At 44.0% G+C, this 24988-nt stretch overlaps 1 protein-coding gene across 1 annotated transcript; it reads right to left on the bottom strand.

Moving 5' to 3' along the window:
* Window positions 1-152: 152 nt before the first annotated feature.
* On the bottom strand, window positions 153-24988 carry LOC146178541 (sodium- and chloride-dependent glycine transporter 2-like). Its single transcript, XM_084579992.1, has 12 exons — window positions 24853-24988; window positions 24414-24545; window positions 23365-23534; window positions 13915-14049; window positions 11552-11655; window positions 10627-10751; window positions 8832-8944; window positions 5693-5821; window positions 5259-5358; window positions 3758-3858; window positions 2442-2597; window positions 153-464 (listed from the first exon to the last, which is right to left on the bottom strand). The coding sequence occupies exons 1-12, from the start codon at window positions 24986-24988 to the stop codon at window positions 153-155; spliced, it is 1713 nt and encodes a 570-aa protein (XP_084436118.1).

Raw genomic sequence — 24988 nt, 5'->3', positions numbered from 1 at the left:
AGGTTATCGTGCCATTAAGAGGACTTACTGCATGCAATATTAATGACGAATCCGCCCACTCGCGAAAGTTCCCACGTTTTTAAAGCTGTCGTCGCAAAAAAAGAAAAAATGAGGGCATTTATTCGGGAACTATGTCCAACGATAGTTCACTTCTAGGCCTTAGTGGCAGCAGCCGGCTTTGCATCATCGGCATCGCCAGCCTGCGCAGCAGCGCCACCAGCGGGTGGTGCGGGTGACAAAGCGCCCACTTCCGGTTTGGGTCCGTCTGGACCGACGGCAGCGGCACCGGCGGCGACCGGATGCAAACCCGCGGCCACAGCGTTTTTCTTGATCAGGTCGCGGTCAGCCTCGGTCATTCCGGGTGGGACGACGCCACGTTCGAAAAGGAACAACCGGTAGCGCATCAGTGTGTCCGGGTCCTTAGGTCCCCACTCGGGTAGGGGTTTCGCCGCCTCTGCGCAGCTCTTTCAATACGGAACAGCAATTAAACCTTGTGGAAGAGAACAAAGGTAAATGAGGGGGAGGGGAGGGCAGCCATATGCCGCACAATATAGTTTTGACTGGCGGTCTTGTCTAAGCGACAGAGAGCAAAAAGGCAAATGAGGGAGGGGTAGAATGAGGTTCTGCCATGTCATCGTGGTCTCGGCGCAAAGGAAGACGACAACCTCAGCACGCCTGCCAAGCACGCGCAGTTCGTTCTTCGTGACAGCAGGACTGAATGCCGGCGGTTCGCTGTCCTGTTCCCGCCTGGCGCAGCGAGGGTTGTCAAATAAATTTGTGTAGATGAACCACCGACACTCATTCACGGGTCTCACACGTCTTTGCACACGTCTTCGTTCGCCACAACGCTGTACGTCTACCCTTACGGCCATCATACGATGGTCCATACCAGGCGCTCCGGCGTGCTCCTAAGCACTTTCTACTGCGCATCAACGGCAAGGAAGACAATCTCTGTTGATCGCCTTAAACCCGTCCACCTAGACTCAGACGTCATCACGAACTGTGCCACTGCAACCCCTCCGGATCGTGCCAGTTCTCGCCACGTACGATTCACACTCCCAGTGTCCACTTTTCGTCATTAACCTTCGCTCGTGGCTTCATCATTAGAGGTGGGGCCCTGTGGCATTCCATTGTGGTCTCGGTGCAAAAGACGACGACAGCCTCAGCACGCCTGCCAATCACACGCAGTTCGTTCTTCGTGGCAGCAAGACTGAATACCAGCGGTTCACTGTCCCGTTCCCGCCTGGCACAGCGGATCCTGCCAAATATATTTATGGAGACCCGACAAAGAGTATCTGTGGCTCATCTCCACGAGGTAAATCTGGATAAATCAAGGTTTGCAAAAAGAAATTTCTTTCGTCTGAATCTAGACAAAGCCAGCCCAATCTTTTTGCCGCAGCGTTGTTAGACGGAATACCGCTTTTATCGCACCCCTTGTTCACTGTGTGCTGCCGCAAATTTTATTTCCTGCCATATCGATGATTGTGGCTCGGAGACATAGAGCAGAAGGAAAATCAGCTTTATGATGTCTCTTACAAATCAGCGGGTTGTAAGCGCACAATAATACGAGGGAAGGGGCATGGGGTCACTCAGATGGTCTGTCCTTGGAAGTGGAAAAGTAGCGTTCGGGATCATGCTCATTCACCCTCCCCCATTACTCCCCTTCAATCAAGCCGCCTCAGCTCTATTCAAAGGCCCAAGACAGTACGAGGGGCTGTCTGCGTCATTTTGAAAAGCAAGCCGGTTCATGTATGGGCGCGTCTCTGTATTGGTGTCCATCTGCCCACCTGTCTTTTCTCTATTCGCGGTTACGGGAATGTATGAGAGGCACAGCGCACAGAAGGCTCTGAAGCGCACATAGACTAGAGAAGAAAGGAAAATTTGGTGTGGTTTAATGCACGGGAGAAAACTAAACGCGCGACCGAAAAGCGGATAGTGAGAGTCTGGCAAAATTTGAGGTCTAACCCGTCAGTTAGAAAGCCACGCCAATGGATGCCGTCGCAGTTTGTGCGTTATGGACGGGCCAGCCTAGAAAATGAGGAGGCCAGCACTCCAAAAATGAGTGTGATAGAGCTTAGATAGGTATTTTTGCTGCTTTCCGGCGCACTCTTAGCAGTAGTTGTTTGGAGACTATCTGCGATACCTGATCCAAGTATAGTGGATTTGTTGCTTAAAACGTTATATTCCTGACAACCTGCGATACCTGATCCAAGTATACTGGACTTGTTGTTTAAAACGTTATATTCCTGTCAGTGGCCATTTAATTAAACGAATAATAACGCAGTAGGGGCTATACAAGGCAGGGTTTTAGTGATTCTTTATAAGCGTGCCATGAAAATTGTGTATACCAATTGTTCTCCATTTATTCTGACTGTTTTTTCCCGGCTCCAGGCAACTAGTTGTATACTTTGCTTTCAGACAAGCCAAACACTTGGACTCACCATTCTGCATTTGACCAAGTGCAGGACTCCTCCTCCGGCCATGGCCAATACTGGGATGAACACGAGCAGTTCACCGGTGATCTGCACCCAATTTGGGTACAAGTAGTCTCCCAGGGACAGCGGCACTGATGCGATGACGCTGCTAACGCAAATTACCTACAAAAGAACGATTATGACGACATTCGGACGTCAAACGAAACACCTTGAGTGTACGCCTCCTCAAGCACATGGATGCAAGTATACTATAGTAGTACCGCGATTATACTATAATGCTAGAGCTATACAAACTAGTGACATGAGGCAAGGTTTCGGAAAACAGCGAAGTTGAGCGATTACCTCATGACGGCCAACAGCATACGACCACTTGGTTTGTGACGGCCAACAGCGGAGTCGGTGCATGCACAGTGTCGTGATTCACGCCTGCCGTTTAGCGCAGTCTCACCCGTAAAAAACAAAAAAACGTGTAAAATGTCACAAATTGAAAGCATAGAGTGACTCTAGTAGCTATTCAGTTTTATAAGCTGCAGCTTTCCAGAATTATCTGATGCGAGCACCATAAGCGGACAATTGGCCTTCATTATCCTTTTATAGTGACGAATTTACTGCATTGAATTTAATGCAGGTTACCACCTGGAGGGTAAAGGAGCACCCCGGCTTTCTAGTTGGAGCTGCAAAGAACTATTTTCTTGAACGTTTTTACTTGGCATGCCCTGAAGCATAGGTAGTCGTGTGGTCAAGGTATTCAGCTCGAAAAAATGACCATGAACTAGGCTGACTTCTTGTTCCAGCAGCGGCGTGTTTTCTGCTTTGTGCACGAGGAGGGTAGCCTTCGAAATATTGCGCGGCAGGTTCCCTCTCTCGAGAGGAGTTCAGATCTATTCGCTGTTTAAATTTGTAGTGAACAAACTTCAGCAAAGAACTTCGCCGCGCATGAGCTGCCAGTTACCACTGTGAAATCCGTCATTTCTAACGCTGATGCCACACCCCAGTGGCAAGATTGCCGCGCCCAGCAGTAGTAGCGATTGGACGTATTGCAGCCATTTTTTTTTTCAACCTATACGTACTCTAGCAAAATTCACTGCATTTCGTGCGCTTTCAGTCAGATGCATGGTAGAAAATGGCGACAGTTTGACAAGACGAGTCAATTCCAACTTAATCCCACCAATATCGGTCATACACACACGCACGCACAATGCACTGCATCCAGAATCATCATACGTATCTTCATGTAAAGACCCTTAATTGAACAGCTCCATATTTTAGTGTGTTGTGCCTATTTGCGTTATGAGGGTAGAATGCTTGAAACGTGGGCTCACCGTTAGCAGGCAGGGGCACACATATTTCCAGCACATTTCGACAGGCCATCCCGTTGGGGAGCCCATCATGAACTCGGCATCCAGTCTTAGCCTGTATATGCCTAAAAAGGTATCAAAAACCACCTCCTGAAGTCATCACATTGCCAAGCGGGATTATTTTTGTTTATTCAATTCATTTAAAATTAATGGTGACAAAACGAACTGCACTGGCAATAAACGAAGGACAGAAATAATCAGTATCGGCACGGAAACATCGCAATATCGTCGTAAGGGAAGCGAGGGCAACGACAACTGCTATCAGTTGGTCGCAGAATTATGCGGAAAATTTTGTTTGAAAAGGCAGTTATTAATGCAAGATGTTAGCAGTCTTTCAATGAAGGATAATATAGCGCTCACATTGCAGTGACTATGAAAAACATTTCTCAGCGAGCGCAAAGAGAACTTCGCATTCTCAGCCGCTAGGCCTATTTCATTCTTAATGTAGCTGAAGCAACCAGCGATCCTAATGCGACAGAGCTTTATCATTCGCCGCATTTTTTGAGAGACACACGATACGGGTTCTTGACTGCAGATATTCTCGCTTGTGACAACCGCCTGTCGCGCAAGAGCAAAAAGGCACACACACACACACACACACACACACACACACACACACACACACACACACACACACACACACACACACACACACACACACACACACACACACACACACACACACACACACACACACACACACACACACTCACACTCACACTCACACTCACACTCACACTCACACTCACACTCACACACACATACACATACACACGCGCACACACACACACACACACACACACATATACACACAAAAGGTGGGCATAGCGGCGCGAGCATATATTTAGTCCTCTGAGAAGCGTTCAACTGCGGATTTTTAAGGCGAAAGCCTTTAAGACGTATGCTGGACAAAATGTGCTCCGCTTTCGCGAAGGCTTTGATTAGCCGGGGCGGGAAGACGTCATAGAGGTCTCGACCAATCACAGAGCGCCACCACAGTATGCGCGATTGCGTGCATTATATGGCCATATGCCAGTCAATGATCAATTACTAATTAATGACTCTGTCATTCATTAATTACCTTATTAACGACTGATCACTAAAGTAATCAAACAATTAACTACGTAAATATAACTAATCAGTTTTTTAAATAATTATTGACGAAACCATTAATTAATTACTAATTACTGCCAGTTGTGTAGCAGAATGCGGCTCTCAGGCTTTCGCCTTTCACTACTTTAGTCGCTAAAGTCCCTCGTAATTTTTTACCTTGTGAATACATGACAACTATTGTACGTACAGCTGTATGCATTAATATAAGATTTCCTTTCAGCCTGTACGAGGTCCATGTTATTTCGAAATCCTCATTTTGGGAGGAGTATAGACGTGTGAACCACTGCGCTGCCGGTGGCGTCGCGTATAGGCGTCTCGTAAATACGGCTGTCGAGTATTCTGCAAAGCGTACCGTAGCCGACAGCCATGTAGGCAGTCTCGAACACTGCGATCCATCGAAGCAGCTTTCCTCCCACTGCTGTGTCAATGGCGTTCAGTATATACAGGCCTCCCTGCAGATTTCGGCAGAGCATCAGCAGGTGTGCTTGCAAAAGATTATTTGTTTGTTTTTTTAATTATAAGCACAATCCTATGCTGAATCGCACCATGCATAGTGTCAACTCTGGGGCTGTGAAATTTAGAGTTCGTGTCACGTTGCACGGTAATAATAGAGCATTATCAGCGAAGTATAGGTACCACGCGTTTGTATACTGACCCGGTGAAACCGCGCGCCTGCCACTGGGCAAACACGGAAGGCACCTGGCCTGTTTGCGAACACCTCTATGTTGACAAGTTTCATATGCGCTAAAATGATTCGTGCGATTCCGCTGTACACAGTGCGCGTACTTGGGTTGTGAGCGGGATGCCAAGAAAGAACCCAATGATGCAGGCCGCGGCTGCAAACTTGGACCGGTGCTCGTGGAGGTAGTCGAAATGGTCCTTGAGCGGAGACAGTAGACTCTCCACGAAGGCGATCTGAGATGAGAACGCGGTCAAGTATACATGTAAACCCTGCACCTCCGAGTCCCAATAAAGAGAACAAAGTGGCGGTCTTGCACTGAGAACACCCTCATAAGGCTGTATTCGGGCGAGCCACTTTCATGTCTCAGTATCTTGTTTGCGAACTCTTAAGTGACGAGGCAACATGGTTCACTTTTGAGAGGCATGTTCGAGAAGGTTTGGTAGCTTTGCCGCCCTAGGTGTCTAAACAATAGAGCCCACGGTAACCTGCCCTCTATAAAGCTACAATGCAAACTATCATCCCATCTTTTGCTGCAAAGGGTTTTGCCTTTAAGGAAAAATATGCGGGCACTTTTCGACTCTATATTCAACAAAATTTCGCCAAGTTCACCAAAAGTTCCGAAACTGTTGGAAACCGGGTAAACTCTAATATTGGCTTTTTACCTCTGTCTAAAGTGTATCAACAAAGTAGCGATACGTGCATGGTATTTTTATATTTCTAGAGTGAGGACTGATTAGTCGAGCGTCGGGAACATTGCAGAGTTACCAAAAGTCCGATGATTTGCTTTTACCGTTCTTTCTGCCTTTGCTGCGAGGGGTACCGCATCTCAGATGTAAGTGAAACAATTCATTGAATACTCATTATACACATAAGCTGGAGTTTCGCAGCCAATAAATCTTTTTCGCTGTTGTAACTGATTGTGCAGTATCATCGCAATACCTGCGATGAAACAACAGATAAACACTTGATGCCGCTCCCAGGTCATCGCAGTAGCTGTGTCAGTTACTCTCACAACGGGATCAAAGCTACGGTGTCAGCATCCCGAAAATTGTCCTATGTCCTGCCTTCATAGCATAGGCATTGGAAACGTCAATGGATGTGCCGCCTTTTGGCGAGCTCACAAGAGCTGCGTTCGCACCTCTTCCGCCCATTCGCGCACGCTGTTTCAATGCACTTCTGTTGTATCAACATTCGCCGCATGGAGTTTCAATTAATCGAGAAATGATGTTCATATTAGCCTCAAGAGATTTTAAGGAACATTTTGCTGTAGTAGGCGGCTCAGACAATGCTTCTCAATAATAATTTCCTGCTACCTCCAAGCAACTTGAAGGGGTGAATCATGGCTTTTCCACAAGAAGATTTGAAAAAGTCGCACGCTGTTCAATTTTGTTGCATATTGTGTTAGCTTCCTGCTTGTGTTACGCTTAAAATTCAATGATTGTTTTCACATGACGTCGACCTCTTTATGGTTTGCCCTTGCCATAGCAGGCCCCTGTTTGTAATGTCAAAGGGTCCTCCACCTTTTTATGTAAGTGCGCCTATGGCCAAAACACAACGGGATATGTTTGAATGGCTCACTTTTTATGTAATCTTTATATATAAGGGGCTGGCTATCACAAAACTGCCAGCTAAAAAATTGGAAACGGGGAGGGGGGGGGGGGTGATACTTAAGCAGCGCCCTTAAGGCTATGACGCGTGACAGCGCTTATGAATCCCTTTTGCCGCCTTTCCCTTTTGGGGATCCTCGGTCGCATTAACGGCCTTTGCTTCTGACCTAATTTAATCCTTAATTTCCTTCTCTGATATTTCGCATTTACCCGTTATCTTAGTCTTACGTGAAACGCCACCTGACATAATGATTCCAATCACCTGTCCCACAACATAATTAACTGTGCTTAACCATTCTGTACGATAGCGCGTACCTTGCCTAGTGGTATCCTGTCTCACTAGGAATTCAAATGACCTGGATGTCTTAATCTGATCTCACCATTCTATTTGTAAGAAGAGGCCTGAGTTGGCAGCGTCTGACAAATCAGCCATGTCATGTGGTCACGTGACGTAAGGCACTACGACCATATATGTGCCTGGCCATGCCATCCATCAACGACCAGCGGCCAGAGCCATTCCCCTGATTTTTCACTGACAGTGCTGACGCCAACAGCGCCGATACCTTTTAAGCCGGATTTTTGTGACAAAGGTATCCTTAACGTAATCGCACTAAAAGAAAGTTTTTAATGTAGCCCGCTCCCTTGCCCCTGTTTCAGAAATTACCGCCGCGCCACCACCTTAAAGTACCACTCAATAGAACTTGTCAATTTAAATTTTCAATGAACACTGGCCTGGAAGTTTTAAACAGGTTAACAATTAACAGTTCACTCAAACCACGTACGAACATGGCACGCGAATACACTTGTCAAATATATATCTATATATATAATATAATTTCCTGGGCTGTCCTAGGAGCTGCGTAAAAAGGAGCTCTTACCGTTTTTCTCGTGGCAAATAATCGAATGGGTGTTATAGAAAGTTCTCGTCAGCTTTTCAGATCATGCTCATTACCTAAAGTAACTGTTGAGTTGTTTAGATAAATCGCCCAGTAATAAATATGCACTTAATTGCAAAACAAAACGGTACCATGTGACGCGCCAGGTGGATATGTTAGCAACATTCACCTAGCTTCCTACGACTGCCTTGAACATTTTATCACTTTTTCCTTGGCTCAAAACTAGCTGGAGAACACGGTATATGATTCATAATTTGTAAGAACAGAGGCCAAAAGACCAGTTGCACATCTCTGGCGTTTCATTGAGAACATGAAAGCAGATACATGATCCAAAAAACAGTTTATCGTGTTTTACAGCATAAGACGCTACAGATTTATTAGGATTGCGGGACTTATCTTCTACCACTTAACAAATTTTATTGAGTATTAGGGGCACAAAAAACAACGCCAACTTCATACCTATGGGCCGCATTTAAATTTTAAGACCACGAGAAAGGCGTTTTATGTCCCATAGGCGATGGATATCACATAGTAACACGTGCGTTCTGGTTTTGGTGTTTTATTGTTTCTGTTCCTTATATAAACGTGTTTCCTGCGATTAAACTTTAATTTAGAGTCGGCGCTTGTTCCTGTGGTTTCTTTCTTTTGTCCCCGTTTGTTCGCGCTGTTTTTTGGATGGTATATCACCAACTCGCCCGCTTAACTATCCTGTTGAATTTCAGATACATGATAACACTCACCTGCGATCCCAGTGCTAGAAAGAAGAGCATGGTGAAGAAGGCTGCCGCCCACAGGTTGGGAAACTGGAGCGCTGACACTGCTTGTGGATATGTGATGAAGGCCAGGCCGAACCCTGGGTTTAAAAGAACCTTAGGTTCAATGTCCTCAGCGCCATCCGCGAGCCTCAAGAGGCCACCGCTGTGGAGCCACAGTAGTTAGGGTGCTCTACACTGTAAACAAGGATGCGGGATCGAATCCCGGCCGCGGTGGCCGCTTCTCTATGGAGGCGAGAAGCAAGACAGCCGTGAGCATTGAGATGTTAGCGCACATTAAAGAACCTTAGGCTCAGATTTTCCGGAGGCCCCCAATACGGTGTATCTCATATCCGTATTTACTTTGGGGCGTTAAATCCCATAAACCAAGCCAAATATCACAAGAGGGACATCCGGCAAGAACACGTTTACATGTTTTAAAGGCGTGTGCCGATCACCTTACTGTTGATTAGCCCGAACGTGTTTTTGATTTAACAGGAGCTGTTGGCGGGCTAGTTGGTGACTGTCTACTGTAGTCATGGTGAAATGCGCAACATATGCAATTTATTTATTGTGAGCTGTAAGTTATGAAACTATCTGGTAATGACGGTACAGGATAGTGCTTTGACCTGAAAGTAGAGCCTTCACCTACCCACCCATGGTAATGCTTCGGCCCAACAATGTCCATAATATCATTTACGACGCTTTTAAAATTTAAATGGTTTTCACTTCCGCTTACAGATGCGTATGAGTTGCCTGCTGCATTATATAAACGGGCTTGAAAATAATTATCAAAGAAAGATTTACGTAACAGCCTCAAGAGCTTCAGCAGGCATGCTGGAATTTATTCACTAAAAGAACTGAACATAACGAATAATGGGTAAAAAATGAAGAATGTTGAGAAGCTTCAATTTCTGGTAAAACTTTTACTGCGCAGCAATTTCGTGTGACGTTCTGTAGTCGCTAGATATTCATAAATCGTAATTCAGAGGCTAAATACATGCACTATTCGTGCTTTTCCTCACTTAGCCATTTCATTGCATTTCTTAGAGAGCAATATAGGTATATATTACATACACATAACCTTTACCCGAGTTTTTTAATGCTCAGGAATCAACGGTTAGGCAGATAAACTCGTTAATATGCCCTTTCTTCTCAAGTGATCCAATTGAACATGGTCCATGTGTGTTTCTGAAAGGGCGTTTAACAAGGAGCGGGAGCTATAAAGAAATGAAGGCAGGCGGGAGGTTGAGTGGATATGTGAATATATTACCCTTCTCTGTTAAAGATAAAATTGTTACTCTTCACTTTGCTAATATATTTTATAGTGTTAATACACCTACAGCCTTTTTTACAGATTCATTTAAAATATCAAATACTTCACTTCACGGAGCCAAGTTTTATAAACGCCTGCAAGTTATTAATTAGCAAACAGTGTCAAAAGGTAGAAAAAATATTGTCACGTCTCGACAGAACGTACTGCGAGAGGTACTGGGAGACAGCGAGACGTACTGGGATCGATACCCAGCACCTCCACCTGTGTCACGTCTCGACAGAACGCCAAGGAGGGCCGAAATATAAGACGGTTTGATTAGTCGACTAGAACGAGTCTTGCGCTCAAGCTTCCTCCTTCTTCTTTCAGCTCGCGCTTGTGTTCCCACAGTCCCCATCTTTTGCGTCGTCTTCTATGCGGCAATATCTATAGGAGTGTTTACAATAGCGTAGGCATTCCGTCAGTCGGAAGGATATAGAACTGGAATTCGGATTTGCGAGAGTGGCCTACCTGAGCTGACGACGTCCGGGACGGGGAGGCGGAGCTCGTAGGCCATGTTGCCCAGAACCGAGAAGACCACGATTCCCCCAACGAAGCTGACTGTGAGGTCGGCGAGGGCGATGATATACACATCTCTGCGTAGCGTGCCACAAGATTTTCTAACATCCTTCATCTAACTTCGGCGACGCACAAAAGGCAGTTGCAAAGCATTCAGAAAAAATTCCGAAATTCTTGTCTTGCACAGCCGGGCCACACGACTGCTTAAAATTTCGCAATAAATTAAAGATATGTTTCCATGTACGTCATGTATGCCTGCCGTCATTGATAATAAACCTTTTAGATCACTGTGGTAGCCCGCATTGGAGGAATGCGTAAGCATCCTTATCACTAATTTTTAGTCGTTCATTTCCTTATTGCTAATCTTCTCGTCATATTTTCGTCAGCACTAATTTCAAAATTGCAAATTTTCTTATCACATTTTATCCTCTTTAATTTCCTTACCATTAACATTCTTATGGCCATGTTTCTTACCCCTATGTTTCTTATCAATCATTATGTTACTTATTTATTCTTATTATTCATGTCACAATATTTGTGTTTTTATTTTCACAATTATCTCATCACAGCCGTTACCAGCTACGAAACCTGGCCTAAAGTTATGGCAGCACAATATAGCCTATTAATGGTTGCGCATTATTAAGTGGCTACGGCCACCTCAAGCTAAACACGAACTTAGAGTTGCGCCGTGGCCACTAATTCTGAGATTCTGTTGAGGCGTCATACAAAAAAAAATGCCCGCTTTCAGAGATGCTGGTGCGCGTTCAGCATCTAAATTGGTCGAAATAAGCTAGTGGGCTTGCATTCTGTTTAGCCTTATGGTCTGAGCATTAAAGATTGCGCAAATATTCACTAAAATCCATCAGCTTTGGCTCACTTGTACAGGTCGTTCGCGAACTCGTTGTAGCTGCCCATCGTGATGATCATGCCTTGAGCCACTCCCAGGGAGAAGAAGACCTGCTCCGCCGCTTTCTGCCACACCTGCACACATGTGGAGGTCGGGGACACACAATTTGAGCCATATGTCAAACAAACAAACAAACAAACAAAAACTCTTGGCCCATTATTCACAAATGACTCATCCAAATGAGAGCATATTACGCACAGAGCCGCAAGGCATTCCGGAAATACTTGTATTATCAACATATGTCATCAGAATAAGACCCAAAGCCCAAATTCTATTATGCAGAAAGTGTATTTATTGTTGCTTGTGCCACGGTTGCCTCAAGAAACGTCTAACTTCACTTTGATATGATGCAACACCCCGTTTGTGAATCTGATGAAGACGGGAGAAGTTTAACACCCCGTCAGATGGTTTGCTTGACACTTATTTGGCATCCAGCCACCATAAACCGCCTTCAATATGCTCAAGGAGCTATGCCAGAAGTGCTTATTAACTTATTTTATGCCCCTGCGACACACCTTCACTATTGCATTGGAATAAGAAAAAACGAAGTGCAACATTATACCCCACGCTGCCTCAAGAAACCCGCCAAGGCGCAATATCAAGCATTCAGTGCATTTGAAAAGCACACCATACGTTCACGAAATAGGAGACATGTAGATTAACGTAGACTGTGGCACAAGCATAAAAGCTAATTTACGATCAAAACGCGGTATAGAACAGAAAGCCTTAGAGCGAATTTAACATATCGGCTCGCAATTTTCATTTTCTAAACCATGCAAGTGGCCGACATTTCACATCTTAGTTTCTATTTGACCAAGGTGGTTTTATTTTGTGTTAATTTGAATAATTTTGATCAGTTACTTTTGACATTAGTGTAATTACTGCTGGCCATGCAGTGCTCGGCATATTGTCAACGTCGGCTTGTTTGCCCAATGCTCAATGCCCCATCCAGCAGGAGGCTAACAATCTAAAAGTTGTGCCTGTTCATACATTTCCGCAAAACACCTCTTCTTGCTTTACATGATACACTTTGTTTATCGTGCTCAGAAGGTGCCCTTACGTTTTTTCTTGCAATGCGAGAAGCGGTCATATATCGGTATGTAATGGTGATGAACGCGCGACAGCTTGTTAAGGATTGTTGAGCGGCCCCGTTATTCGAACCGTGAAGTTTGCTAATGAAAAGCGGGAGAGATAACCAGTCTTATCCCGTTGACGGCAGCATATCCTTCATCCAGTGGTGCCACCAAGTTTGTGCCTGTTTGAGGGAGGGAACCGGTTTTCCAAAACAGCAATTGGCCTTCATCGCCAGCCTATTTTTCAGCGGTGTAATCGAACCGAGAAACACAACAGGGAATATTTGTTTCCCTCACACTGATATTCGGGAGATGTTGGGACTTTGCTTTTCAGTAACGGCAAAAATATATGTATTGTTTGTCGCAAATATAGAGCCACTTTTCTTGAAACGGCTGATGACTTCACAATACGAAAGATGTGCCTTTGCAGCAGAATCAGAGAAACTTCGAGCTGATTCTTGGATTAATTTTGTCGTGATTTGCGACTGAAAAGCACTCTTTATGTGCCTGTCATCACTGCACCTTGATTGGCATGATTGATGTAAAGAACAAAGTACGAGTCACAAAACAATCAGTAAAATGTTGAGGAATAGGACGTCTGGCAAATAGTGCAGAGATTATATGAAGAATAGATGAAGGATTGTTGCAGTAACAGAAACTATAGGGAAAGCATATGGAAAGTTTCTGTTCTGATTGATATTTTCTTTTCTCAATAAAACATCAAACTGCCAATACGTTATGCTCAAAAGTTAATCAATTACAAGATAGAAGTGACAGCAATCACATACTTTCACTGAGTTCCAATACCTAAAGCCTCCGAACTGCGCGTAGATGATCTATCAACTCAGCTGTGGTGGCTGTGCAATGTTTACTTTGTTGGATATTTACATGTAACCTAACCTCGCGACTACCCTCAGCAACTGCTCCAGTCCACAGTGACATACGTAGTACATGCAGCATTACTGCTACTGTCGCGTGGAACTTAAGCCAATAGGCAGACCGACAGCTGTAGGAGAATACTATTTCGCTGTCTATGACATCAAAACTGCTAGAATTAAGGTCTTGTTAATTTATCATACAAGAGAAGGAAAATAAGGAGCTATGGCATACACATGGAATACAGATGGAATTGAAGAGAAACGTTTCTGTTTATATAATATTGGTGTCAGTGGCTAAGAATTCGGCTTTCTCTATATAAATTTCATAACGAGACCCTCATTTATCTTTCTTAATGCTGCGACTATTCAAGCAAAAACTCACCGAGTACTCGAGTATCTTCTTCCACTCAGGCAAAAGGTAGTAGGCGAGCCCCTTTTCAGCGCCCTTGAGGGTGACTCCACGGGTGAGGAGAACACCCAGTATGAGGAAGGGCACTAGTGCAGTGCAGAACACCACCTGTGTGCAGATGCGAGTGGAATTTGTGCGTCGTAAGCTCTAGCATGCGGAAAGCATGAGCTCAAATTAAGATACGCAGCGTGAAGCACAGGGCTTCGGCGTGGAAGTGAACCTACCAACTCTCATATTCCTCAGGGACAAGCAGAGCCGCTTTTAGAGCTATGCGCTGCCTATCCGACCTCGCTTGCACCCCACCGTATTTGAAAGCTGTCCTATACATTTAGGCGAGCCTTTCGTTGCTGAAGACGAGTTATAGGTTTATTCGAGCAGTCTGAATGCCACATCTCAAGATCAACTAGGTACTTCGAAACTCACGCTGGTTAATATATCCTCTAGACATGACGGGCTTGGTTGTACCACGACTTCTTGCATATGCTGCGTTAACATAAGGCCGGACAGGAATAAAACGTAACCCTGACGAGCCACCGGCAAATATTGCTCAAAAGCATTCGAATTTAAAGAGCGAGAAACTGGATACAGCAGCCTGTAGACAGGCAAGTTCCCACGCCCATGAGAGTACCAGAAAAGCTAGCTAGGACCAGAAAAGGACCAACCAATAAGAGTAAAAGGGCGCAGTGAAGGTTGCAGCTCTTCTTTGTTTTCCCCGTAAGCTCAACTTTTTTCGCCTTTTCAATTGCTTAAGCCAGGGTTCTATGCGCTAACAAACAATCTTCAATATCTTCGTCTCCTATTCGGTATCTTTGTTCAATTCTTATAGATATTTTAAGAAATTATGTAGCCACAAAAGGTTGACCCTTTTTCGAAACAATTTGTGAGGTAGCAGCATATAAAACGGCAATATTTGAGGTAATGCGTTTTAAACAGATTTGAAAGGCCTGAGCTAAACCATAGTACCTTATTTTGTTCTTATGTTTTTGCGCTACGCGACGATTTGCAGGTGCAGCAAAACCTTCCAGCTCTAATATTACCGTGGCACTTGAAATGAGGTGAGTATACAACAATCGCTATGCCATAACAGTTTGGCGTATACGTATTTAATGAGCTTTCCCCTTTTTTACTTATTGCCAGGCTTTGACACTTCAGAATACATTGCAGGAAAAGAGTAAAAACTTTCAACTTTTACGCGTATGGCTCTATCACACTAAATTTTAAAACTCCGGACTCGAAACTACCCTTTACTCATCGGGAGAGTATTCACTTAGTCTATAATGGCGCTGAGAGCAAACGTTAAACATGAAGTAGATCTCAAGAGAACTGAGCTGCAGTGAGCGGTAACGGGAAACTAAGGTCGCCTCCTTTGAATTTCTCTTCGGGCGTGAACACATGATTGGTCCAACAGCAAGATATGCATTTTATGATAAAGAAATGGAGATTCCGAATTCTAATGCACCTTTAGACTCAAGCTGGTGCTATCAAAATCGAGACCTGTTCTATCACCCCTGTTTGGACATACTTGGCTCTGTAACGCATCTTCAGGGACCAGTTTTATTTTTTGCTTAAGAACACTGTATTAAAAGCATCATTTTTAGTGACAGAAGCGTCATTGATTATGAAAACGCTACAATCTTTAATATCAGCCAAGTTAGTTGGCCTTCAGAATGCCCCAAAATAAGTAACTACTCCCCTTATGATTTTAGCCAGGAGTACTGCTTTGGGACACAGAAGCCAGAAGCCTTGGCTCTGCAAGGATGTTCCCGTCCTGTAATACACAGGCAGTGCTAATGTCACCAGATCTCGTGTCTGGTCACTAAAGGGCTATAAAATACGAGACCTATTTTAATACCTAAGTTTCATAATGATGTCGTACTATCAACATCAGTAGAAGCAAGAGACTCGCTATTCGCTCCGAAGTCTAGGCCACGATAATTTATCAACGAGTGGTGTTACATAAGCCAGCAATGCAACAATGTTGAACTTGATCTTGAGCTTTTTAATGCATCTGAACACGTTTTATTAGTTGCATCATGCACTAGCTTTAACTAAGGAGTCAATATTCCCACCTTATATGCGCAATAATCGCTGATACCGCATGGATACGTGACTCTGTTGCAATTCAGAGGTGCAGATTGAAACTATGATTCCTGTAAGGCACAAATGTGCGCACCATATTACATTGCCTGCAAGGTAAAGTAATAATGACGAATATAATGCTAACCTCATACATTGTCCCAGTTAAACAAACAAAACAAGAGAAAGCAAACTACCAAACAAGAGTATTCGAATCAGGACCCCTACCGCTGCGCAATCAAGCAGACATGCTGGTGGTGAAACGTGGACAATGAAAAAAAAAAGAACTTTGCTTTTAGCTTCCTTTTCCCAAGATATCGTTCGATGAGCGCTTATAAGATTCATTGTTTCGCACAGCCCATACTGCAGCTGACAGCGCCGTTTAGTATACGCCCTAAGCCGAATCAACTAGTGTGTGCATTGTATGGTAGATTACACGTTTTTCACGAATTAACATACAAGCCTCAAGCTTCTTATCACTCAAGACTAAGAACGAGTGCTAAATAAGTACACGTCAAGCTGTTCCTACGTTTTCGCTTTTATTGCCTTCCAGGGGTTCGGTGGGATCATTTTTGGCAACATTAAGAAAAACAACATAAACAGAACGTCTGTAACTACTTAAGACTAGTTTGGATCTAGAACGGGGATCTCGTGTTTGTTGTGTTGAGTTTTCTGGCGCCCGGCTTGCTGCCTGGTAGATTCACAGAGCAGCTGGCGGAGTTGGTGCCATCGGTACTCATGTAATACCAGCCGTTTGCCCAATATAGGTACTGTGCTGGCAACGCCCGGCCCTGCATAGGGCTAGTGTATTGCCAACACACTGCAATATTTGCCCAATGGTTTCTGCTGCATAGATACTGCCCTCTTCTTTCTTTTAACTGAACACGCGGATACAGTTCGTTGCATTGAAATAAACAGTAACCTCTGCATTGAAAATGCGTAGGTATATAAGAAGTATGCTTCAAGGCAAGAGAACCTACCATACACTGAGTTTTAGAGGAAGCTGTACACAGCAAACAGCGATTGCCTGTAAACAAAGAGAGCGTAGATCGTCTCAGTACTTTGGACGCCCACAGAAAACTGTTGCGGAGTATTGTTTATGGCGTTGCAGTGTTCTACAACTCTACATTGCTGGCTATCAAATTTTGTTTTGAGCATTACGCTTCTCACTCATTGTGGATGTAAATGACACCCGAATAACAAGCGTGAGGCGAAGAGGTTGACACCACACACACCTTTCCGGAGGACTGGATTCCCTTGCAAACAGTGAAGAAAACGATGATCCAGGCTACAATCAGAGAGACGAAAATTTCGGGTTGTACGACGCCCAGCTCGTGGATTCCTGATGTCAGGCCCAGGAATCTCTTGCTATGGATGGACAGCAAAAAATAAAGCTGGTAAAGTCATCTGTCAAAAATTAGCTGAATTCACATCATCATCATCATCAGCCTGATTATACCCACTGCAGGGCGAAGGCCTCTCCCATATTTCTCCACTTAACCCGGTTCTGTGCTAGCTGCATCCACTTGACCCCTGCGAACTTCTTAATCTCATCCGCCCACCTAACTTTCTGCCGCCCCCTGCTACGCTTTCCTTCCCTTGGAATCCAGTTTGTTACCCTCAACGACCATCGGTTATCCTCTCTTCGCACTACATGTCCTGCCCATGTCCATTTCTTCTTCTTAATTTCCACTAGAATGTCGGTAACTTGAGTTATTTCTCTGACCCACTCTGCACGCTTTCTATCTCTTAATGTTACCCCTACCATTTTTCGTTCCATAGCCCTCTGGGTTGTCCTCAACTTAAGTAGAACTCTCTTGGTTAGCCTCCACGTTTCAGCCCCATAGGTGAGTACAGGCAAGATGCAACTGTTGTATACTTTCCTCTTGAGCGATACCGGTAAGCTGCTAGTCATAATCTGCGAGTGCTTGCCAAATGCGCTCCATCCCAATCTTATTCTTCTTGTTATTTCCTTCTCATGGTCCGGATCTGCGGTTACTACCTGTCCTAAGTAGACATATTCGCCTACTACTTCTAGTATTTCGCTACCTAATGTAAACTGCTGTTCCTTCCCGAGGCTGTTGAACATTACCTTAGTCTTCTGCATATTGATTTTCAAGCCTACCTTTCTACTTTTTCTGTCTAGGTCATCAATCATTACTTGCAGTTCATCCCCCGAGTTGCTTAGCAAGGCAATGTCATCAGGCAGAATACACAACTCCGCCTTTAAGGTTGTGACGCGATTGCAAACGCTCACGGACGATGTCATTTTGCTTCTTTACTTTTTTGAAACTGTACCCTTCACTTTCGAACGTTGTATTTCGCAATTATTTCCAGTATTTGACCAATACACAAATGAAGTTTATAAATGCCATTATAAAGCACTGGCTTTTCATTTCTGATACCTTTGACACCTTTGATTCCTCTTTTTTCTAATTTTTCATTTTTAATTATTGGATTTATTGAATTAAGCAGTTACACTCAGTAACTTTCTTAAATAGCATCAGGAAGCTTTTCATTTTTTCAATTACTTCTATTAATTGATAAATTATAGTCTACATTTTCTTAATTATCATCAGCAATCATTGGCGCTTTATTTTGAGCAACTTGACACCATTTTCCAATATTTCATTTTTAATTATTTCATTCAATTCATGAATGACAAACTCTAAACTTCTTCAATTAACTTCATCAATCATTGGTTAATTCTGAGTATTTTGAACCTTTAAACTCCTTTCCTATTTTTTTTTATTTATTTCCTCAATCAATTACTATGAATACATGAACTCGTCGCCGCCTATTATACGCCGATCATTCTTCAAGCACTAGAACCATAAATTACTATAATTTGAAGTTTTTGTACGCTTCTCCCGATTATTTCCGACACGCGGTGACGAGAACTACAACTCCTATACTACTACGACGCCGACTGCTTTTCGGCCGAACGAGCTATATAAACTATCGCTTAATATAGTTTTATGTAGTGTTTGCAAATTTCCTTTTAATTCAAGATTGGCTTCTACAGTTCTCTGAGGAGTTAGTGAGCCGTCTTAAAAACTGTACAAAAATATGTGTTCCTTTTCATGAGGATAAGCTGCATCGCCACTGAAAATTCTGAGTCGATTGCGACAGCATTAAATACAAAAGAGTAGTTACATGTTTCTGCTATAGCTCGGCGCGTTTCTTCTCGCTTTTCTGCTGCCTCTGCTTCATCGACGGCGGCCCAGTTCCTTGGCTTTAATGTAGCCACGAATGATGTAGAAATGCATTTAGGAATGCAATGGACTCCCCGCGGCTTTAGGGACAATAACAGGTTGTCAATTCACGCCTTGTGGCCTTTGGAAGCTATTCAACTTTTACCTTTCTCACCGTGATCACGGTAGCTTGTAATGTTTCAGCTGCACATTTCCTACAACAGTATGAGGCATGTCCACTCTCCCCTTTTTTTTCTGCCTCAATTCGCCAAGCTTTCTTTTCTGTTATATATTTCCTCATATGCTGATTATCTGATTATCTCATATGCTGATTTTTGTTTGCATTTTAGTTTTTCCACTGTCAAGTTTTGGGTCCAGACCATATATGTGGGGCTATTTTAAGGCGAGATCGGTAAACAACCCGTTCAGCCCCAGACCTGGCGAAGTAGTTGTGAACGAAAATGCACGAGCGTCACTCTGGCGGGTGGTAGTTGGCAAGTAACACGGTCGCGCACAGATTGTACGGAGACTCCGGGCCGTCACTAAGCTATACTAGACACTGAAGACGAGTACCTTGCGTGAGAAGAAAGTCGAACACTTCGGGACTATTGGTTACCGAGTCACACATGCTACCTTTATGGCGCGTCGTCATGTCGTATGGCCCGGCCAACCCTTAATTCTGGCCTTAGAATTTTCATTTGCGCTGCAAACTTTTTCGCTGCATCTTCTTCATTATAAGGGGCCCCAACTATGCACACAAAAATTTTTGCTCGTCGTACGAACATTTCGGAGCTACAGGTGTGGCGTCAAAATCGGTCATTTGGTCTCAGTGAGCGCGATATGCCGGACAGTTGGGGACCGCGGTTTACGACTAAGTGATTGGAAAGGTATCTTTTTCTGCACGATGGAAAGCTCAAAGATTCAGTCATCTAGTTTTTTACACATTGAGAGATTTCGCAATAGCCTTAAAAGAGAGTTGTCTCCTGATCCCCTATTATCGTGCAATATTGCCTCTCGCTCTTCCCTAGACAGGTGACAGTTTCAGGTGATGTCTCAAGCTAAAAACTGATTTGTTCAAAACTTGCGTGGCCCTCTTAGAGCGTATGCTGTGAAGAGCCTCACTATATTAATATCACTACGTTTTATCGGGCTTCACGAGCGTATTACGGAAGGTAAGTGCAGAGTCCAGCTCGTCACAATGCACAAAAGGCACGACGAAAAAGCATCTTGCCGGCTCGTGCGTTTATACATAAGCTAATATGTGAAGTGGAAGATAACATGGCGTTCGTTAAAACCAAGCTGGGCTGGTTGCTAATTTCTTGATGGGATTATTTTGTTAGCGTTAAAAACACGGACACAAAGAAAACGATACACAAGGGGGCCTCCCTTGTGTATCGTGTTCTTTGTGTCCGTGTTTTTACCGCTAAGATAATGACTCCAACTTTGAGTTCATTACCATATGCTCATCTGTGCAGCGATAAGACAGTTCCAATTTCATGCATCACCCTGTGTAGCGGGGGTGCCTCGTTTCCAAGAAAGGGGAACCTAATTACGGGTAGGACATTTACGTGTATGTACAAAAAACATGGCTTTGGTTTAACCCTGCTAAACATAGCTAGGTGAAGTGACAACGTCATTTTGCTTGGTTTAGTCTCTTTAGGTCTTGGTTTAGACATGGGGAGAATGTTTGTGGGGCGATTAAATTGGAGAGGCTATAGAGGCGACGATACCGTCAATGACAAGAGGGAACAGGAGAAGCCGCATCTGCCGTCAAAGGTTAAGTGGTAGCACACCACAAGTGGTACTACAGTTAAGCTATACAGCCACACTGAGACTTCTAACTAGTTGAAGGTCAAGCTGACAACCAGGAATGACCTTGGCTGATACATGCACAGTGAAGGTTTTGGTTCAAAAGTATACCAACCGTGGTCTATTCTTCCCAACATTGAGGGCATGGGACACGTGCTGCTAGAGTGGGGGTGCACGAGCTGCAACGTTAATGTCGTGGTCAATTCCTTCAGCTTGCTTTCCACCTATGCTAACAGGAGGAATAAAGTGTTAAAATAACTAAGTGAAAGCGCAATATTCGAGCATACTTGCTCTGTTAACAAGAGCATACTTGCTCTTGTTAACAAATTGCTGGTATATTGTGCCGCATCTCACAGCTTTTGCAAAGCTCTACCAGCTTTTCAGTCGAACCATGCTGGTCTTCCCGGCAGCTCAGTATTTCCGCCGTCATCTTTAACAGTGCCGCTTGCTGAAGCATTGGTAGCGGACAACTTTGTGCATCATGTGATTAGCTCTTTTCGCCGCGGTAAACAGTTAACACGCACTATTCGCAATGCCCTTAAAAATTGTAATCGACACCTACAGCGAAATGTTACGATACGAATCAATATTTGTTGAACGTACGGAGGCTCTAAGGGTTCAGTTTTACCGAAACAGTTTAGACCAGAGCTACTGAAAAAAAAAAAAAAGTCTTGTGGAACACTTATTAAAATATTGAAGCTTCCTCACTAGAAGAACTGTTCGCTCGAGGTCTCGTTGACGTTCTTGCATCCTTCGTACAACCGCAAGAACTCCTTTTGTGGCACCATGATCGGCGTCGGTCCGTCATACACGGCGACCGCCTCGCTTTCGGTAGAGTTTTGATTCCGGAATAGTTCTAAGATAGACTCGTTGGCTTCTTTACAGGTCACCTGCATTGTCAAAGTACCTCGCGGTCGGTCTTCTACCGCCGTGATTAATATACAGTGCTGGTTATTATATTAAGAAATGGCTTTAAATAAAAATGAATAAAACGATCTGTAAAGCGTTAACAGTTTCGTCTTTAACGAAGCCCTAGTAACACAATAGCGTTAAAGGTTCCGTACTCCAGAATGTCCAGAATTTTGGGAATTGCCCGCATTGAGAACGAAAAATCACAGGCTTGAATCTGGCATGTAGTAGTTCGCAAGTTACATGACCGGGCACTGATGCTTCGACGAGTTGAATATACCTTAATGAGACCGCATGATATCATACAGGGGCGAGTAGTTGTCAACTGAAGTTAGTCGTTTGGAGTGGGAGGGTGGAATAGGAATCTGCCTTCCTGGGTCGGGTCCGCTAATCCCAGGACACCCATGTATAGTTGCACGGCCAGGTTAAAGCGGGGTTTTGCATTTATGCCACGTTGTCACCTATATGATCAATACCTGGATAATCTGGTACCTCAAGACTGCACGCTATTAAGAACAATTGATATATTAGAGGCACAAATTAAAAAGATTGAGTATTAAGCGAGAATGGCCTACATGTTCACGAAGGCGGGAAGCAATTGGAGCTCTGCAGACGAGAGCCATTGCCTCTATCGCGGCATATCATATAAAGCAGACCACAGGTGCCCCCATTATTTTACGCAACGAGGTATAGGGCTAGCTCGGTAGAACAGCCGATACCGTGCCCTAGCTTGAGAAAAACGCTTCAAAGATGCGTCGGACACGTTCGAACAAATACGCACATGATTTTTTATCTAAATTCTGAAGCAACCGGTGTTTGTCTGGAGATTAGGGTAGTGTCATATGTTTTCTATTGTTATTTAACATCTATCTGTTAGTGATGCTTGATGCTAGCTTACGATAGCGATTCGAACCTACGAAATATATACCTGCAATTCAAAATGTAGGTGTCCACCAAGAAGTGAGACAGATACTGCGTTTTCCTTTCCCCCCAAAACTATCTTAAATTATTGTAAAAACCATTGTAACCATCTACCCGTAATATATATCAATAAGCTACCGGCATGTCTAAATATTCATCTCGTCTATGAAATTTCACCCGTGTCCATGAAGTGTTAACTGTCTGCTACTGCTTTACGCACTTTAACCGTCTTGACAGTGTAAAAAAAAAAAAGACAGTAAACACATTACAACTAAAACGGGGAGGCATGAGCACAATTGCAAAGCATCCTGAAACGAAGGTCACAGCTGAACAATCCAGTTTCTGCCTATCTTCTCTCTTTTAAATGCGGATACCACATTCTAGCGAAGTTGTCAGCACTATTTATCGCGTGTTGCTCAAGCATTAATGATTTTACTGAAAGCTTCTATCGGCAAATTTTAAGTACATGACGCGTAGAAAACGACGACTTTCCAAATAATCTGTCAGTGCATACAAATTCTGTGCCTTGCACGAAGCAGTACTCGTTTGTCCACTCCGGGTTACATTCCGTCCAAGGCAGCACTTTCCAAAACGAGTAGTACAGGTAAGTGAGCGAGTAGCCAAGGATAACATTGTAGTAGATGCTGATGAAAAAGACGGCGTACATCATGACCAGGGGAACGCCTGCGTAGATACAGAGGTTTCTTTTAAGTATACAGTATCGGAAAGGCTTCGGCAATATAGCAAATAAGAGAGGTCACTACTGCACAATAAGCACAAAGACTGAAAAAAATAAATACGATTACGAAACACGTCTAATCTCAGTCGACATTCTTAGCCTGCCTTCTCGTTTGCACTGTTAATATGTTCAAGACTACTTTTGTGCGATGTTCTGAAAGAAAACCTTGAGCTCAATCTTACTGTAAGTTCTTAGACGAATTTAGAAAGAACGTCAGGAATTCAATATAGGCCTGTGCCCACTAGAAGACAGACCCATTTTCATGCATTCCCCGCCTAAAGCTTTTCTTAAATACGATCACTACAATGGAGCCTAAATTAAACTATATAGACAGCATGGTATCCTCCTGGCTGCCATAATGAACTGCTCTGCCTACGCTGGCAGTCCGCAGCTCTGGTGTAGTCCTGATTATTTTGGAGCCTTTGAACAGCTGGCGATGCAATGCGAGTAAGATTCCACCGCTCAGGACTGTCATCTAAGCTTGAATAAAATAAAAAAAGAAAAGACTGACTTCACCTCACTCTAATCGAATATATAGCGTCCGACTTGATCTTATTTTTAACCTCTATTGTCCATTTTCTTTTCGCTTCGCAAATAAATGCACTATGCTCCTGGCGCTCTTATGGTCGACCGTTGTTGGCATCACGGAGCGATGCTAAACAAAGCTCTTAAGCGTGCTTAGAGCTCCAAGGTTCATAGGTGGCTGTCTGGCATGTGAATATTCGGTCAAAATATAAATTATGCTCTTTTTTAATCGCTTGTTTCTGTTGTTTTTGGCTTTTCCTTCCTGATTAAGGGGCTATACTAAATTAGCAGCAACTTACCTTTCGCAATTGGAACGCAGGCGAACGACTTGAGGGTGGCGAAGCCGCAGAACTGACCTAGGATCAGCTCCATGAAGTAGATGGGCCGCCCGATTACCGTCAAGAGAAAGACGTATGGCACAAGGAACGCAGCTGGGATAATAGTGAAAATAGAGCAATATTTTGACCTCATACAAGGGGACAACTTTCTGCCTTCTTAACTGCCGAACACTTATATCGCAGCGTTTTACGCATGACTAGAAACAAGCTTAGCCTTTTCAGTTACAAGCTGTCGTAGAGGCTGGCCAGGCTTGCACTGATTTAGGAACGGTACAAGACTATGAAATGGAATGGAGACAAAATGAATGAGACCACAGTTACTTCTAAATTCGTCATTGTGCCGAATATCAGTAGAGGGTTTGTAAGTATCGAGGTGCGCTTAAAAAGGTCTTATGTATACCTCCTCCATTCTCGTAGGTGAGGTACGGAAACCGCCAGATGTTCCCCAGGCCGATGGACAGGCCGATGCACGAGAAGATGAACTCGATCTTGTTCGCCCACCTATCACGTTCACGCCGCTGCTCAGTCCCCTCCAT

The sequence above is a fragment of the Amblyomma maculatum genome, chromosome 9, assembly GCF_055883805.1.
Source record: "Amblyomma maculatum isolate TAMU_Amacu chromosome 9, ASM5588380v1, whole genome shotgun sequence".
In the NCBI taxonomy this organism is placed as follows: Eukaryota; Metazoa; Arthropoda; class Arachnida; order Ixodida; family Ixodidae; genus Amblyomma; species Amblyomma maculatum.
Note: the sequence above shows the minus strand (reverse complement) of the source record. Positions and strands in the feature narration are given on the sequence as shown.

Bases quoted from the DNA above. Each gene is read 5' to 3' on its own strand.
- LOC146178541 (XM_084579992.1), bottom strand. From the start codon at position 24,988: ATGGAGGGGACTGAGCAGCGGCGTGAACGTGATAGGTGGGCGAACAAG. The intron at 8,945-10,626 runs GTAGGCCACTCT...TTTTAAACCCAG, and splicing joins CCCGGACGTCGTCAGCTCAG to GGTTCGGCCTGGCCTTCATC. The intron at 5,822-8,831 runs GTGAGTGTTATC...TTCTCATCTCAG, and splicing joins TTCTAGCACTGGGATCGCAG to ATCGCCTTCGTGGAGAGTCT.